The sequence below is a fragment of the Somniosus microcephalus genome, chromosome 1, assembly GCF_052327205.1.
Source record: "Somniosus microcephalus isolate GS21.2 chromosome 1, FLI_Smic_1.0, whole genome shotgun sequence".
Taxonomy (NCBI): domain Eukaryota; kingdom Metazoa; phylum Chordata; class Chondrichthyes; order Squaliformes; family Somniosidae; genus Somniosus; species Somniosus microcephalus.
The window spans coordinates 50,963,365-50,979,629 of record NC_140987.1 but is presented as its reverse complement, the minus strand read 5'-3'; the positions used below and the strand labels follow the sequence as shown (position 1 = coordinate 50,979,629).

General features: G+C 47.5%; 1 protein-coding gene across 1 annotated transcript; it reads left to right on the top strand.

The window, feature by feature from the left end:
* The first annotated feature begins 56 nt into the window (after positions 1 to 56).
* Positions 57 to 9,559, top strand: LOC147124062 (uncharacterized). The gene has a single exon (XM_085980361.1). The coding sequence runs from the start codon at positions 3,787 to 3,789 to the stop codon at positions 4,711 to 4,713; it is 927 nt and encodes a 308-aa protein (XP_085836487.1). The 5' UTR covers positions 57 to 3,786; the 3' UTR covers positions 4,714 to 9,559.
* Positions 9,560 to 16,265: the final 6,706 nt, after the last annotated feature.

Genomic DNA, 16,265 nt, shown 5'->3' with positions numbered 1-16,265 from the left:
CTTTCAGGGAACATAAAAACTGACTGTAAAAGCTTCTATAGATATGTAAAGAGAAAAAGATTGGTGAAGTTAAGCATAGATCCCTTGCAGTCAGAATCAGGGGAATTTATAATGGGGAACAAAGACATGGCAGACCAATTAAATACATACTTTGGTTCTGTCTTCACAAAGGAGGACACAAATAACCTCCCAGAGATGTCGGGGAACATAGGGTCTAATGAGAGGGAGGAACTGAATGAAATCAGTATTTGTAGGGAAATGGTGTTAGGGAAATTGATGGGATTGAAGGCCGATAAATCCCCAGGGCCTGATAATCTACATCCTAGCGTACTTAAGGAAGTGGCCCTAGAAATAGTAGATGCATTGCTGGTCATCTTCCAAAATTCTATAGACTCTGGAACAGTTCCCATGGATTGGAGGGTAGCTAATGTAACCACACTATTTAAAAAAGGTTGTAGAGAAAAAATGGACCGGTAAGCCTGACATCGGTAGTGGGGAAAATGCTAGAGTCCATTATAAAAGGTGTAATAGCAGAGCACCTGGAAAACAGTGACGGGATCGGACAAAGTCAACATGGATTTACAAAAGGTAAATCGTGCTTGACTAATCTACTGGAATTTTTTGAGGATGTAACTGGTAGAATAGATAAGGGAGAACCAGTGGATGTGGTGTATTTGGACTTTCAGAAGGCTTTCGATAAGGTCCCGCATAAGAGATTAGCGTGTAAAGTTAAAGCACAAGGGATTGGGGGCAAGGTAATGATTTGGATAGAGAACTGGTTGGCAGACAGGAAGCAAAGAGTTGGAATAAACGGGTCTTTTTCCAAGTGGCAGGCAGTGACTAGTGGGGTACCGCAGGGATCGGTGCTAGGACCCCAGCTATTCACAATATATATTAATGATCTAGATGAGGGAACTAAATGTAATATCTCCAAGTTTGCAGACGACACAAAGCTGGGTGGGTATGTGTGTGCTGTGAGGAGGATGCCGAGAAACTCCTGTATGATTTGGACAGATTGGGTGATTGGGCAGATGCATGGCAGATGCAGTATAATGTGGATAAATGCGAAGTTATCCACTTTGGTGGCAAAAACAGGAAGGCAGATTATTATCTGAATGGCAATAGATTGGGAGAAGGGGAAGTGCAACGTGACCTGGGTGTCCTTGTGCACCATTCGCTGAAGGTAAGCATGCAGGTGCAGCAAGCGGTTAAGAAGGCAAATGGTATGTTGACCTTCGTAGCAAGAGGATTTGAGTACAGGACCAAGGATGTCTTGCTACAGTTGTACAGGGCCTTGGTGAGACCACACCTTGAGTTTTGTGTGCAGTTTTGGTCGCCTTATCTGAGGAAGGATGTTCTTGCCATGGAGGGAGTGCAGCGAAGATTCACCAGACTGATACCTGGGATGGCAGGAATGACGTATGAGGAGAGATTGGGTCGATTATGCTTATACTCGCTGGAGTTTAGAAGAATGAGAGGGGATCTCATTCAAACTTATAAAATTCTAACCGGACTAGACAGAATAGATGCAGGAAGGATGTTCCCGATGGCGGGGGTGTCCAGAACCAGGGGTCACAGTCTAAGGATAAGGGGTAAGCCATTTAAGACAGAGATGAGGAGGAATTTCTTCACCCAGAGAGTGGTGAACCTGTGCAATTGTCTACCACAGAAGGCAGTTGAGGCCAATTCATTAAATATATTCAAGAAGGAGTTAGATTTATTTCTTAACGCTAAAGGGATCAAGGGATATGGGGAGAAGGCAGGGACAGGGTACTGAGTTTGGATGATCAGCCATGATCTCATTGAATGGCGGAGCAGGCTTGAGGGACCGAATGGCCTACTCCTGCTTCTATCTTCTATGTTTCTATGTTTCTAGACATGTTTATGGTAAGGTTTACATGGCAGCCAATCCAAAGCAAGTATATCTGCAAGTATATAATTGAGCCTACGCTGGGAAATTCGTCAGAGCTGCTCCTGCTCCACCTCCAACTCTGTTTATGCACGTACAAAGGGCTTCTGCCACATTTCCAGAGAAGTTATGGTGGCGGACCGGGAGCAGCTCCGAGAAAATTCCCAGCCTAGTAAAATAATTCCACCAAGACTATGGCCGGGAATTTGCAGTGGTAATGACGGCGAAACTTTCAGCATTCCGAAATTGACCGTAACTTCAGGATTTAGCGCATGCGCAGATAAATGCGGGAAGGAACTCACTGGAAGGAAACACTGTGGGACACACTCACTGGAAGGAGACACCGCGGGGCACACTCACTGGAAGGAGACACACCGCGGGACACACTGGAAGGAGACACACCGCGGGAAACACTGGAAGGAGACACACCGCGGGATACACTGGAAGGAGACACCGCGGGGCACACTCACTGGAAGGAGACACACCGCGGGACACACTGGAAGGAGACACACCGCGGGAAACACTGGAAGGAGACACCGTGGGATACACTGGAAGGAGACACCGCGGGACATACTAGAAGGAGACACACTATACGGAGTTCGGGACCCCGGAGCGAGGTCGAGGCCCAGGAGTGAGGTAGGGACCCAGGAGCAAGGTCGAGGCCCAGGAACGAGGACGGGGCCCAGGGGCGAGGATGGGGCCCAGGGGCAAGGACGAGCCCAGCAGCGAGGTCGAGGCCCAGGAGTGACGCAGTTTGGACCAGCAGCGGGGTCGGGAGGACCACACTGCAGCCTATGAAACCCAGGCAGAGAGGACCTGCGGGAAGGAGGGGGGAGGACAGTAGGAGTATGTTTGTGTGTGTGTGTGCTAGGCCGATGTAGCAGAGCCTGGTCTCCAAACATCTTGGATCCCCTTTCCATTGGACCAAGACCTTGATCTGTCAAGCCTGTGTGGTAGCTGGTGTGCAACGGCCACCCCACGTTAAAAGAAATCACGCACAGGCATCATCCACCCTTTAAAATGAAGTTCGGGACTGGAATATCAGGACCCTCATGGACAACCCCAACAGCGACAGACTGGAACGCCGCACTGCTATTGTTGCCCGAGCGCTCAGACGTTTCGACATAGACGTCGCCGCTCTAAGTGAGACCCGGCGGGCAGGGGAAGGCCAGCTCAAGGAGCAAGGCGGTGGTTACACCATCTTCTGGAAAGGCAAACCTGAAGAAGAACTCCGCCTCCATGGGGTAGGCTTCGCCATAAAAAATGAACTAGCTGAACGTCTCAGAGACTCCCCTTGTGGAATAAACGAATGCCGCATGACTCTACGGCTCACCCTAGCCAGGAACCAGTGCGCTACGGTCATCAGTGCGTACACCCCAACACTGGAAGCCACAGACGAGACCAAAGAGGAATTCTACTCCAGCCTCGAACAATCCCTGTCCCGAGTCCCAACGGGCGACAAGCTGATCCTCCTTGGCGACTTCAATGCCAGAGTTGGAAAGGACACAGACCTCTGGGGAGGTATGATCGGCAGAGAGGGGGTAGGGAAAGCCTACTCCAATGGTACCCTCCTCCTGATGAAATGCTTAGAACATGGCCTTGTCAAAACCAACACCTTGTTCCGGCAGAGAAACAAGTACAAGGCTTCAAGGCAACACCCTCGCTCCAAGCACTGGCATCTGCTGGACTACGTCATCGTCAGAGCGAGGGACCGCAATGACATCTGCATCACCCGTGCCATGCCAGGAGCTGACAACTGCTGGGCAGACCACCGCCTAATCCACTCTGTCATCTCCATCAACCTAGCCCCAAAATAGCGGCGGCAACAGAAACAATGCCGCAGGAAAATCAACGCTGGAGCACTCAAAGACCCCGCTATGAAAGCCCTATTCAACCTGCACCTCACAACCAACCTGACGACTCCCAGTGATTCAGAGACACAGATTGTCCACAGCACCTGGTCTGCACTCAAGGCCTCCATAATCAGCACCTGTGAAGAGACGCTCGGTCACTCGACCAGGAAACACCAAGGCTGGTTCGACGAGAACGACCAGGAGATCCAGGAGCTAATAAGCCGCAAGCACAAGGCATTCCTGATCTGGAAACAGCAACACAACTCGAGAGCAAGAAAGCAGCTCTACAGACGCCTGAAGGCCGAGGTCCAACAAAAAACTCGTGACCTAAAGAACAGATGGTGGGTGGAGAAAGTGCAGGAGATCCAGCAGCTAGCCGACAACCACGACTTTAGTGCAGTCAAGACCACCTACGGCCCAAGCACCCAAGGTCCTACCCCACTGCAGGCCAAGAACGGAGAGGTACTCATCAAGGACAGAGAGGCAGTCAGTGCCCGCTGGAAGGAGCACTTCGAAGATCTCCTTAACCGAGACTCTGTCTTCGACGCGAGTGGCCTCAACTGCATCCCACAGCATGCTACCCGCCACCATCTCAGTACAACCCCAGCCCGGCATGAGGTTGAAAAGGGCATCCGACAACTGAAGAACAACAAGGCCTCAGGAGCAGATGGAATCCCCGCCGAGGCACTAAAACATGGCAGAGAAGCACTATTGGTGCGAATACATGAACTCATTTCTCTTACTTGGAAGGAGGAGAGCATGCCAGGGGATCTCAGAGATGCCATAATTGTGACCATTTTCAAAAAGGTGACAAGTCTGATTGCGGTAATTACAGAGGAGTCTCCCTGCTGTCTGCCACAGGGAAAGTCATCGCAAGAATCCTCCTCAGTTGCCTCCTCCCAGTGGCTGAAGAGCTCCTCCCAGAGTCGCAATGCGGATTCCACCCACTAAGGGGCACAATGGACATGATCTTCACCGTGCATCAACTACAAGAGAAATGCAGGGAACAGCACCAACCGCTGTACATGGCTTTCTTTGACCTCACATAGGCCTTCAACACCGTCAATCGTGAGGGATCATGGAGTGTCCTCCTCAAATTCAGCTGCCTTCAAAAGTTTGTCACCATCCTCCGCCTGCTTCACGATGACATGCAAGCCGTGATCCTGACCAACGGATCCACCACAGACCCAATCCACGTACGGACCAGGGTCAAGCAAGGCTATGTCATTGCACCAACGCTCTTCTCGATCTTCCTGGCTGCAATGCTCCATCTCACCCTCAGTAAGCTCCCCACTGGAGTGGAGCTAATTTACAGAACAAATGGGAAACTGTTCAACCTCCGTCGCCTCCAGTCCAGATCCAAGGTCGTCCCATCCTCTGTCATCGAATTACAGTATGCAGACGATGCTTGCGTCTGCGCATACTCTGAGGCCGAACTCCAAACCATCATCAACACCTTCACCGAAGCGTACGAGAGCATGGGCCTTACACTAAACATCTATAAGACAAAGGTCCTCTACCAACTTGCCCCCGCCACACAGTACTGCTCCCCGATTATCAAAATCCATGATGAGGCATTAGACAATGTGGACCACTTTCCATACCTCGGGAGCCTACTGTCAACAAGGGCAGATGTCGATGACGAAGTCCAACACCGCCTTCAGTGTGCCAGTGCAGCCTTCGGTCGCCTGAGGAACAGAGTGTTTGAAGACCAGGACCTCAAACCCAGCACCAAGCTCATGGTCTACAGAGCAGTAGTGATACCCGCCCTCCTGTATGCCTCAGAGACATGGACCATGTACAGCAGGCACCTCAAAGCACTGGAAAGATACCACCAATGCTGCCTCCGCAAGATCCTGCAAATCCATTGGCAGGATAGGCGCACCAACGTCAGTGTTCTCGCTCAGGCCAACATCTCCAGCATCGAAGCTTTGACCACGCTTGATCAGCTCTGATGGACGGGCCACATCGTCCGCATGCCTGATACGCGACTCCCAAAACAAGTGCTCTACTTGGAGTTCTGACACAGCAAGAGAGCCCCAGGTGAGCAGAGGAAACGTTTCAAGGACCCCCTCAAAGCCTCCTTGAAAAAGTGCAACATCCCCACCGACACCTGGGAATCCCTGGCCCAAGACCGCACAAAGTGGAGGAGAAGCATCTGGGAAGGCGCCGAACACCTCGAGTCTCTTCGCCAGGAGCAAGCGGAAGCCAAGCGCAAACAGCGGAAGAAGTGCACGTCAACCCAAGCACCCCACCCACCTGCCCCCTCAACCACCATCTGCCCCACCTGTGACAGAGACTGTACGTCCCGCAGTGGACTCATCAGTCACCTGAGAACTCATTTTTAATGTGGAAGCAAGTCATCCTCGGTTCCAAGGGACTGTCAAAGAAGAAGAAGCCTAAGAAATGCGGAAATCCTGTAGTTGCAGTCAGTCATTCCCTGCTCCGCCACAGGCTGCGCTGTGGAACTCCCCAGAGCTGGCAATCAATGAAATCAGTTGAACTGACACAAACTTCCCCTTTTCCGCTCTAATCTCGCTATTAAACACGCTATTAAAAAGTTAAGACTTATTTAAATACGTCTAACTGGGGTTTTAATGGCATAGTGACTGCTGAACAATAGTTCTAGCCCTGAAAAACAAATTTTATATTTGTGGAATTTCAAATTTCTCCATTATGATAAAAATTACTAGATTTTTAAAATAATAAATAATATATTTTTAATTTTTGTAAGTTTTTTAATGATATTTCAGCTTCTACCTTAACCCTATGTGTATGTCCCAATCTTTCTTTCACTCTCCGTAAAAAATTTTAAAAAGTGAAATGATAATCAGTGTTCATTTCCTGGTTTGCGGTCTGTGAGAATTCTTCATCGTGATTGGCTGCTTTGACAGCTTGATGACGTCACTGCTAATATATGTTGTGGATCCGCTTTTGACAGCACTACAATCAAATTAAGGCCGAGAAAGCTAAAGTTTTCGCCACAGGGATCACGAGATCTTTGTGAGCAGCTTTCTTTGAGGTCAGCGGCGTGCGTCCTCGTTTTGCCGCCAACCGCAAATTCCGGGCCATTGTTTCTAGGCTATGGCTTAAGAGTGATGCTTTGATGCTTATTGCAACTGCTGTAGTGTGATATATTATCAAAGTGTAATAAAAATAACAAAATGGGAATTTCAGAGTAATTAAGAAGCCAAACAAGATGCATCGTTCATTTTGTCACAATTACCAAAAGGAAATGTTTCTGCCACAAGGCTGAATTATTGTAGTTAGATTTCAAAGTTAATAATTAAACAAGTGACTCAAGCAGCACGGTTCTTCAGCTCCACAATGCATTGGATATGAACCAACACAGGTTTCTTCATCCAATACACCGAGCAACGGTTAGCAGATCTCACGTTTACCACTGAAGCACAGCATCTGTTTAGGTTTTGTCCTTTGATTTGAATGTTATTATACAAATTGTTGACAAACCTTTTAGTAAATGACTAGGGACACTTAAATAAAATACACATTACCTTTCTCCACCCACAAGATTACAGGGTGAGGATAACACTACCTTGCTAAAAAAATTATGATGAGGAAAGCCATTTGGCTCATTTTAGTTCATAATTACCGTAAATTTCTCCCATTGCATTATCCATTTGGTTCTTAAGTAAACCCTGAGTTGTTGCCTCCACTACACTAATCAAAAGTCCACATATTGATCACTCTTTGTTTGAAGAATAATTTCCTGATATCAGTTCCAGTTTTACTATTTTATCCCAGTAGCCCCTTGTCCTGCTCTTGTAAGTTAATTTAAAGTAATATTCCCCATTCAACTTTTCGACAACATAAAAAATTGTTATACCTCTACAAGATCACCTCTCAGATATTTCCTTTCAACAACAAGGACCTGCATTTACATAGCGCCTTTAACATAGGAAAATATCCCAAGGCGCTTCATAGGAGTGTTATCAAACAAAATTTGACCTCGCGCCACAGAAGGAGATATTAGGAGCGGTGACCAAAAACTTGGTCAAAGAGGTAGGAATTAAGGAGAGTCCTAAAGAAGGAGTGAGAGGTGGAGAAGTTTAGGGAGGGAATTCCAGAACATAGGGTCTTGGTAACTAAAGGCACGACCACCAATGGTGGAGCGATTAAAATCAGAGATGCTCAAGAGGCCAGAATTGGAAGAGCATAGAGATCTCGTAGGATTGTAGGGCTAGAGGAGGTTACAGAGATAGGTAGGGGCGAGGCCATGGAAGGATTTGAAAACAAGGATGAGAATTTTTAAATCGAGGCGTTGCCATGCCAGGCGCCAATGTAGCTCAGCGAGAACAGGGGTGCTGGGTGAATGGGACTTGGTGCGAGGTAGGATAGGGACAGCAGAGTTTTGTAAGTGCTCAAGTTTATGGAAGGTGAAAAATGGGAGGCAGGCCAAAAGAACATTGGAATAGTCAAGTTTAGAGGTAATGAAGGCATGGATGAAGGCTTCAGCAGCAGATGAGCTGAGGCAGTGGTGGAGACAAGCTATCTTATGGAGATGGAAGTAGAAGGTTTTGGTGATGGATGGGTGGTCAGAAGCTCATCTCGGAGTCAAATGGGACACCAAGGTTGCGAACGGTCTGGTTCAGCCTCAGACAGTGGCCAGGGAGAAGGCTGGAGTAGGTGGTTCAAGCCAGAAATGCCCATCTTCTCCAATCTTTCCTCATAACTCAGAGCTTTGACACTATGGATTGGTCTTGTAGCCATTCTTTGCATTGTCTTTATTGATTTAATGTCTCCCTTGTGTCTCAGAGACCAGGACTGGATAAAGTACTCAAGGAGTGGTCTGACCAGAGCACTACACAATTTGAGTTGACTTGTATTCTGCTGTTTTAGTTAAATGGTTCAACATTCTATTGGTTGATTGCTGCTCTTCATTGGTTCAACATGTTTAGCGTCGAGCCTACCAAAACTCCTGGGTCTCTTTTCAACTTCATCCTTAGCTATTTCAACGTCTGCTCATGGAATATGTGTTTCAAGCATTTCCCTTCCTATGTGGAGAGCTTTACACTTGTCCACATTAAATTTCATCTGCCATTCTTCTGCTTACTCAACATATTTTGTCCAACTAATTATGTAATTTCTGTGATGCCTCCTCCCAATACCACAGCTCCTCCTAGTTTAGTATCATCTGAAAATGTGATCACTTTCCATTGAGTTTCCAAATCATTGCTGTAAATGAAAACCATTAGTGGTCCCAACACCAATCCCTGGATCACCCCACGAAGTATTTCCCCCACTTTGACAAAACTCCAAGGGGGACAAATTCAGTATCGCCCCGTTTTGGGCGCAATTATCGGCCGGGCGCAAAGTTTAGCGCCTGGCGCTAATTATCGCAACCGACTGCAAACTTGGCTTCTATCGCCCCTGGAGGTGATTGGAGCGCTAAATCAGGCGCTACACATCCCTCTTAAGGCGCTAATGCCGAGGAGCGAGGCGCTACCTCAGAGCGCTGGCGAAGCTCATGTGATATCAGTCAGCAATGGAACACAGACACACTGGTGCTGGCCAGTTCTTAAAGGGGAGGGTCGATCTAGCTCTCCATCCACACCCTGCTCATTGCAGCCTTGAATCTCGGCCTAGCGAGACCTGTACATCAAATCTGCTGGAAAGATCAGTGGAGAGGCCCAGGGAAAGAGCTCAGAGTGCAGCCCTCACAGTCTCTTCTATAGGAACATAGAAGATAGGAGCAGGAGTAGGCCATTCGGCCCCTCTAGCCTGCTCCACCATTCAATGCGATCATGGCTGATCATTCAAGTTCAGTACCCGGTCCCTGCTTTCTCCCCTTAGCCTTAAGAAATATATCCAACTCTTTCTTGAATATATTTAATGAATTGGCCTCTACTGCCTTCTGTGGTAGAGAATTCCACAGGTTCACCACTCTCTGGGTGAAGAAATTCCTCCTCATTTCTGTCCTAAAAGGCCTACCCCTTATCCTTAGACTGCGACTGCTGGTTCTCGATTCCCCGACCATCGGGAACATCCTCCCTGCATCTAGTCTGTCGAGTCCTGCCAGAATTTTATAAGTTTCGAGGAGATCCCCTCTCATTCTTCTAAACTCCAGTGAGTATAAGCCCAATCGACCCAATCTCTCCTCATACGTCATTCCTGCCATCCCAGGTATCAGCCTGGTGAATCTTCGCTGAAATCCTTCCATGGCAAGAATATCCTTCCTCAGATAAGGTGACCAAAACTGCACACAATACTCAAGATGTGGTCTCACCAAGGCCCTGTACAACTGCAGCAAGACATCCTTGTTCTTGTACTCAAACCCTCTCGCTACGAAGGCCAACATACCATTTGCCTTCTTAACCGCCTGCTGCACCTGCATGCTTAACTTCAGCGACTGGTGCACAAGGACACCCAGATCCCGTTGCACATCCCCTTCTCCCAATCTATTGCCATTCAGATAATCTGCCTTCCTGTTTTTGACACCAAAGTGGATAACCACATTTATCCACATTATATTGCATCTGCCATGCTTCTGCCCAATCACCCAACCTGTCCAAATCATCCTGTAGTTTCCCGGCATCCTCCTCACAGCACACACGCCCAACCAGCTTTGTGTCGTCTGCAAATTTGGAGATATTACATCTAGTTCCCTTGTCTAGATCATTAATATATATTGTGAATAGCTGGGGTCCAAGGACCGATCCCTGCGGTACCCCACTAGTCACTGCCTGCCACTCGGAAAAAGACCCGTTTATTCCAACTCTTTGCTTTCTATCTGCCAACCAGTTCTCTATCCAAGTCAATACCTTGCCCCCAATCCCATGTGCCTTAACTTTACACGCTAATCTCTTATGTGGGACCTTATCGAAAGCCTTCTGAAAGTCCAGATACACCACATCCACTGGTTCTCCCTTATCTATTTTACTAGTTACATCCTCAAAAAATTCCAGTAGATTAGTCAAGCACGATTTACCTTTTGTAAATCCATGTTGACTTTGTCCCATCCTATCACTGTTTTCCAAGTGCTCTGCTATTACATCTTTTATAATGGACTCTAGCATTTTCCCCACTACCGATGTCAGGCTTACCGGTCTGTAATTCCCCATTTTCTCTCTACCACCTTTTTTGAATAGTGGGGTAACATTAGCTACCCTCCAATCCATGGGTACTGTTCCAGATTCCATCGAATGTTGGAAGATGATCAGCAATGCATCTACTATTTCTTGGGCCACTTCCTTAAGTACCCTAGGATGTAGATTATCAGGCCCTGGGGATTTATCGGCCTTCAATCCCATCAATTTTCCTAACACCATTTCCCTACAAATACTGATTTCTTTCAGTTCCTCCCTTTCATCAGACCCTATGTTCCCTGACATTTCCAGGAGGTTATTTGTGTCCTCCTTTGTGAAGACAGAACCAAAATATGTATTTAATTGGTCTGCCATTTCTTTGTTCCCCATTATAAATTCCCCTGATTCTGATTGCAAGGGACCAATGCTTGACTTCACCAATCTTTTTCTCTTCACATATCTATAAAAGCTTTTATAGTCAGTTTTTATGTTCCATGCAAGCTTACTCTCATATTCTATTTTCCCTTTCTTAATTAATCCCTTTGTCCTCCTTTGCTGAATCCTAAACTGCTCCCAATCCTCTGGATTACTGCTTTTTTTGGCCAATTTATATGTCCTCTCCTTGGATCTTATGCTATCCCTAATTTCCCTCGTTAGCCACGGTTGAGTCACCTTTTTTGTTTTATTTTTATGCCAAACTGGGATGAACAAATTCTGTAGTTCATTCATGCGGTCTTTGAATGTTTGCCATTGCCTATCCACCGTTAACCCTTTGAGTGACATTCCCCAATCAATCCTACCCAACTCACGCCTCAGGCCATCGTAGTTTCCTTTATTTAAATTTAGGACCCTAGTCTCTGAGTCAACTACTTCATTCTCCATCTTAATGAAGAATTCGATCATATTATGATCGCTCCGACCTAAGGGGCCTCGTACAACAAGATTGCTAATTAATCCTTTCTCGTTACTTAATACCCAGTCTAAGATGGCCTGATCTCTGGTTGGTTCCTCGACATATTGGTCCAGGAAACCATCCCGTAAACACTCCAGGAATTCCTCCTCCACAGTATTGTTACTAATTTGGTTAGCCCAATCTATATGTAGATTAAAGTCACCCATGATGACTGCCGTGCCCTTTTTGTACGCTTCTCTAATTTCCCTTTTAAGGCCGTCCCCAACCTCCCGATTACTGTTTGGAGGTCTACATACCAGTCCCACTAACGTTTTCTGCCCCTTGGTATTTCTCAGTTGTACCCATAGAGATTCCACATCATCAGAGCTAATATCCTTCCTTACAATTGTGTTAATCCCTTCTTTAACCAGTAATGCTACCCCACCTCCCTTTCCTTTTTGCCTATCTTTCCTGAATATTGAATATCCCTGGATGTTGAGTTCCCAGCCTTGGCCACCCTGGAGCCATGTTTCCGTAATCCCAATCAAATCATATTCGTTTACCTCTATTTGCGCAGCTAATTCATCCACCTTTTTACGAATGCTCCTCGCATTAAGACACAAAGGCCTAGAAATTGAGTTTGCGCTGTGCCAGGGCTTTAGCGCCGGAAGTTAGCGCCGGCGCTAAAGCCCTTTGCGCGCGCCAAAAATTCAGTAGCGCCGCGCCCAAATGGCTGCCGGCGCTACTGAAGGGTTTTAGCGCCTGAACACTGGCGCAACGCGCCGCATTGCGGCGCTATTCCGGCGCTGCGGCGCCCGCTGCGGTGCGGCAGGCTCGGGAAGTGCAGGCCTCCTCCTTCCATTAAGGAGGAGCTGCCTGCACCCGGCCGCGGCCCGCGCAAATCTCATCAAAAATGAGCCCGGCACCTCGGACAAGTGCCGGGCTTGCATCTGTTCCGGGGGGGGGGGGGGGAGAAGTCCGGGGAGGGAGCTGCGGGCAGGCGGCCGGCGGGAAAGCGGCCGGCCGCCGCGCCTCCTTAAAGCGCCGGCGCAGACTCCGGCAACACTCGTTTGCCGGAGTCTTAGTTGCGGCTGCCACTGGCGAGGCGGCCGCAACTGAATTTCGGCTTGGGGCCGGGTTACCACGGCAACCGGGACGCTGCGCACACCGATGACGTCATCGGTGCCGGCGCAGCGCTACCGGTCTACCACCGCGGAAGGGCGCCAGGCAATTTAGGAACCGGCGCCAATTGCAGCGCTAGGCCCTCTAGCGCCGCAAAATCGGTGCTAAGGGCACTGAATTTCTAGGCCAAAGCCTTCAGGCTTGTTTTTTTAACGCTCTTAGACCTTTTAGAATTATTATTTGCTGTGGCCATGTTTGATTTAAACCGTTGATTTCTCTGACTGCCACTTTTGTTTTTCTCCTTCCTATCTTTTGCTTTTATCCTTGTTTCCCTTTCCTCTGTCCCCCTGCTCAGGTTCCCAACCCCCTGCCATTTTAGTTTAAACCCTCCCCCAGAGCACTAGCAAACACTCAAATCTAAATCGATGCAAGGAAGATCAAATCAAAATGAACCTGCAAAGTGCTGCTCAGTGCCCCAAACTCTTCAACACAGCGTTGAATATCTCCAGAAGGCTCTCTCACTCAGAATGCGTGGTGCAAAAATGTCGCCGACAAAAAAAAGCAGGAAGTGGTCGCCTTTAAATAGTGCTCCCCCAGTCCCTTCCCGACTGCAAAACGCTCCCCTCAACCTGTCGTTGCTAGCGGCAGGTGGTAAGGCAGGGGGCGCCACTAGGTTGTGTGTTCAAATCCCACCGCAGCAAGTTGGGAAATTTAATTCATTAAATCTGGTGATTTGTGGATCGGTGTCAGCTGAAATAACTGAAAGCTACTGGATTGTTGTAAAAACCGAACTAGTTCACTAATATCCTTTAGGAAAAGGAACCTGCCATGCCTACATCCTGAGAACAAATATATAAAAAAGGGTATCACACACAATACAGATTGCAGAATTTCCCCTATACTGACATCATTTAACATCACAAGCACTTAATTTCTACGTTGTACTGAGGATGTCTCTGCAATCATGCAAAATAATGTACAACACCAAAAGATGGCCTTTGATGGTAGTGTTGCTGAAGCTGTTTGTGACCAGTAAATTGGTACCTGTGAACAGGAGGTTTCCTTAAAGGCATTTTGCTAAATTTACCTTGCATTAGCAGCCTAGTTTTGGTTGCACCTAGCGTTTCAGGAGATACATCTTCAGTTTTGCTGCTTCCCCCTGCATGGCCATACCTTCTGCATTTTACTATTGTTCCCCTTTGCAATGCAATGTTATGAAGCATGCGGCACACAAGGATAACCATGGGGACCTTGATTGGGGGGTGGGGGGGGCGTGGTTGGAGGGAGGCAGTTTTACTGCAATACATCCCGTGATGTGTCCGGACAACTAAAGCACTGCTCAGAATTATCAGTGGTGTGGTCAAAAATGATCCTAGTGGTTACATGGGTGTCATTGTATCTTCAATCTTCTGTCCATGGCTCGTGCAATGATGTCATCAGCCGGAGCTGAAGTGAATTGCCTTATTCTTTCTGGTGCAATCCCTCCACACTTAATTCCCCTTCAAATCAGGATGACGTAGATAAAAGCCTTAAAACAAAGACATAATGAGAGATTCCAAGGAAGTAGGCAAGGAATTGCATAATTCTGTGCTGGTGGTTCCATATCAGATCCACGCAGAGCAAAAAAATTCCTTATTGGATCATATAGGGAACAATACAGGTGCCCGGATGGCAACATGGGTGTAGTCAATGATCCACTGGACTCTGTAAAACCCAGCAGTTCTGTGGAATTGTGCTGCCCTCTCAGAATGACCTCTGTTGGCCCTGCTGAATAATACATCAATGACCTCCTTGAACGTTCTGTGGATAGCAGGATTTGCTATTTAAAGGATTTGATAGGGTAGATAGAGAAAAAAACTATTTCCTTTGGTGGGAGAGTGCAGAACAAGGGGGGATAACTTTAAAATTAGAGCTCGGCCATTCAGGGGTGATGTCAGGAAACACTTCTTCACATAAAGGGTAGTGGAAATCTGGAACACTCCGCCAAATAGGTGAATTGAAAATTTCAAAAACTGAGATTGATAGATTTTTTAGGCAAGGGTATTAAGAGTTATGGAACCAAGGTGCGTAAATGGAGTTAAGATATAGGTCAACCCTGATCTAATTGAATGGCAGAACAGGCTCGAGGGGCTGAATGGCCTATTCCTGTTCCTATGTTCCAAACCAGCTGATACTGCAGATGCTTCCAATGTTACTCTGGAAGAAGCCCAATGTATAACATTTCAGGGGCACACTTACTTTACTGACTACTGACAATATTGCATGGATGTTATGTGCTGTACAGAGGTCTTTGTGAAGGGGATGGCACAGCTCTGTCAATATCTCCCTGCTGAATCTCATCCACCTTAGGCACCTTAGGCACATCTCTGCTATCATCTCCATGCCGCTGCGTCTGGTACAGGCAACCCTCTGTGTTGCAGAGCAACGGTACTTGATATTATACCTTGTGAGCCACCAGACAGCACGGCAGCTGTTTCCTGCTCCCCTACAACCAAGTCCAGTGAATACAGTTCCTGTAGTGTGCAGAAATCTATATTTATATTATTAACGAAGGCATTGAAATTTCGCTGTCTGTTATTTAATTAATGCATTAAATTATTTAAAATAAACAGCTGAATGCCTTAGTTAAAATAGTGGAGAGATGAACTTCACCCAGCTCTTGGGCTGGATTTTACGAACATTGCCGGGTCCCGGCCCCACTGCTGGCTCCAGCCACTGTCCAAAGTGATTTTACGTTGAATGGGCTTGTTAGGCCGGCCCAGCGCATTTCCCGGCCAATTAGAGGAAGCGGGCCTGGTGACGTCATTTGATGATGCATCATCAGCCGGTTTCCTTTAAGGGACCATGGCCAACTTTATTTTGACATTTGACATTTGTGCTGTCAGTGTTCTACAACTTTGTGGTACTGCAAACACTGACGAGCACTGCACAAAGGTGCATGGCTGCACCCAGGCTCTCCCACTACTCCCTCCATATGCTTATGGAGGGAGTCACAGCATACAGGGAGGTTCTCTTCCCTTCCCATGGGCAGAAGAGACCTCCCCAGGAGATCAACGCAGCCGGGCTTAAAAGTGGATAAATCCCCAGGCCCAGATGAGATGTATCCCAGGCTGCTGTGTGAGGCAAGGGTGGAGATTGCAGGGGCTCTGACACAAATTTTCAGATCCTCTCTGGCCACAGGGGAGGTGCCAGAGGACTGGAGGACAGCTAACGTAGTACCATTATTCAAGAAGGGTAGTAGGGATAAACCAGGGAATTACAGGCCAGTGAGCCTAACATCAGTGGTAGGGAAATTCTGAGGGACAGAATTAGTCTCCACTTGGAGAGGCAAGGATTAATCAAGGACAGTCAGCATGGCTTTGTCAGGGTGAAATCATGTCTAACTAATTTGATTGAATTGTTCGAGGGGGTGACCAGGTGCGTGGATGAGGGTAGTGCAGTTG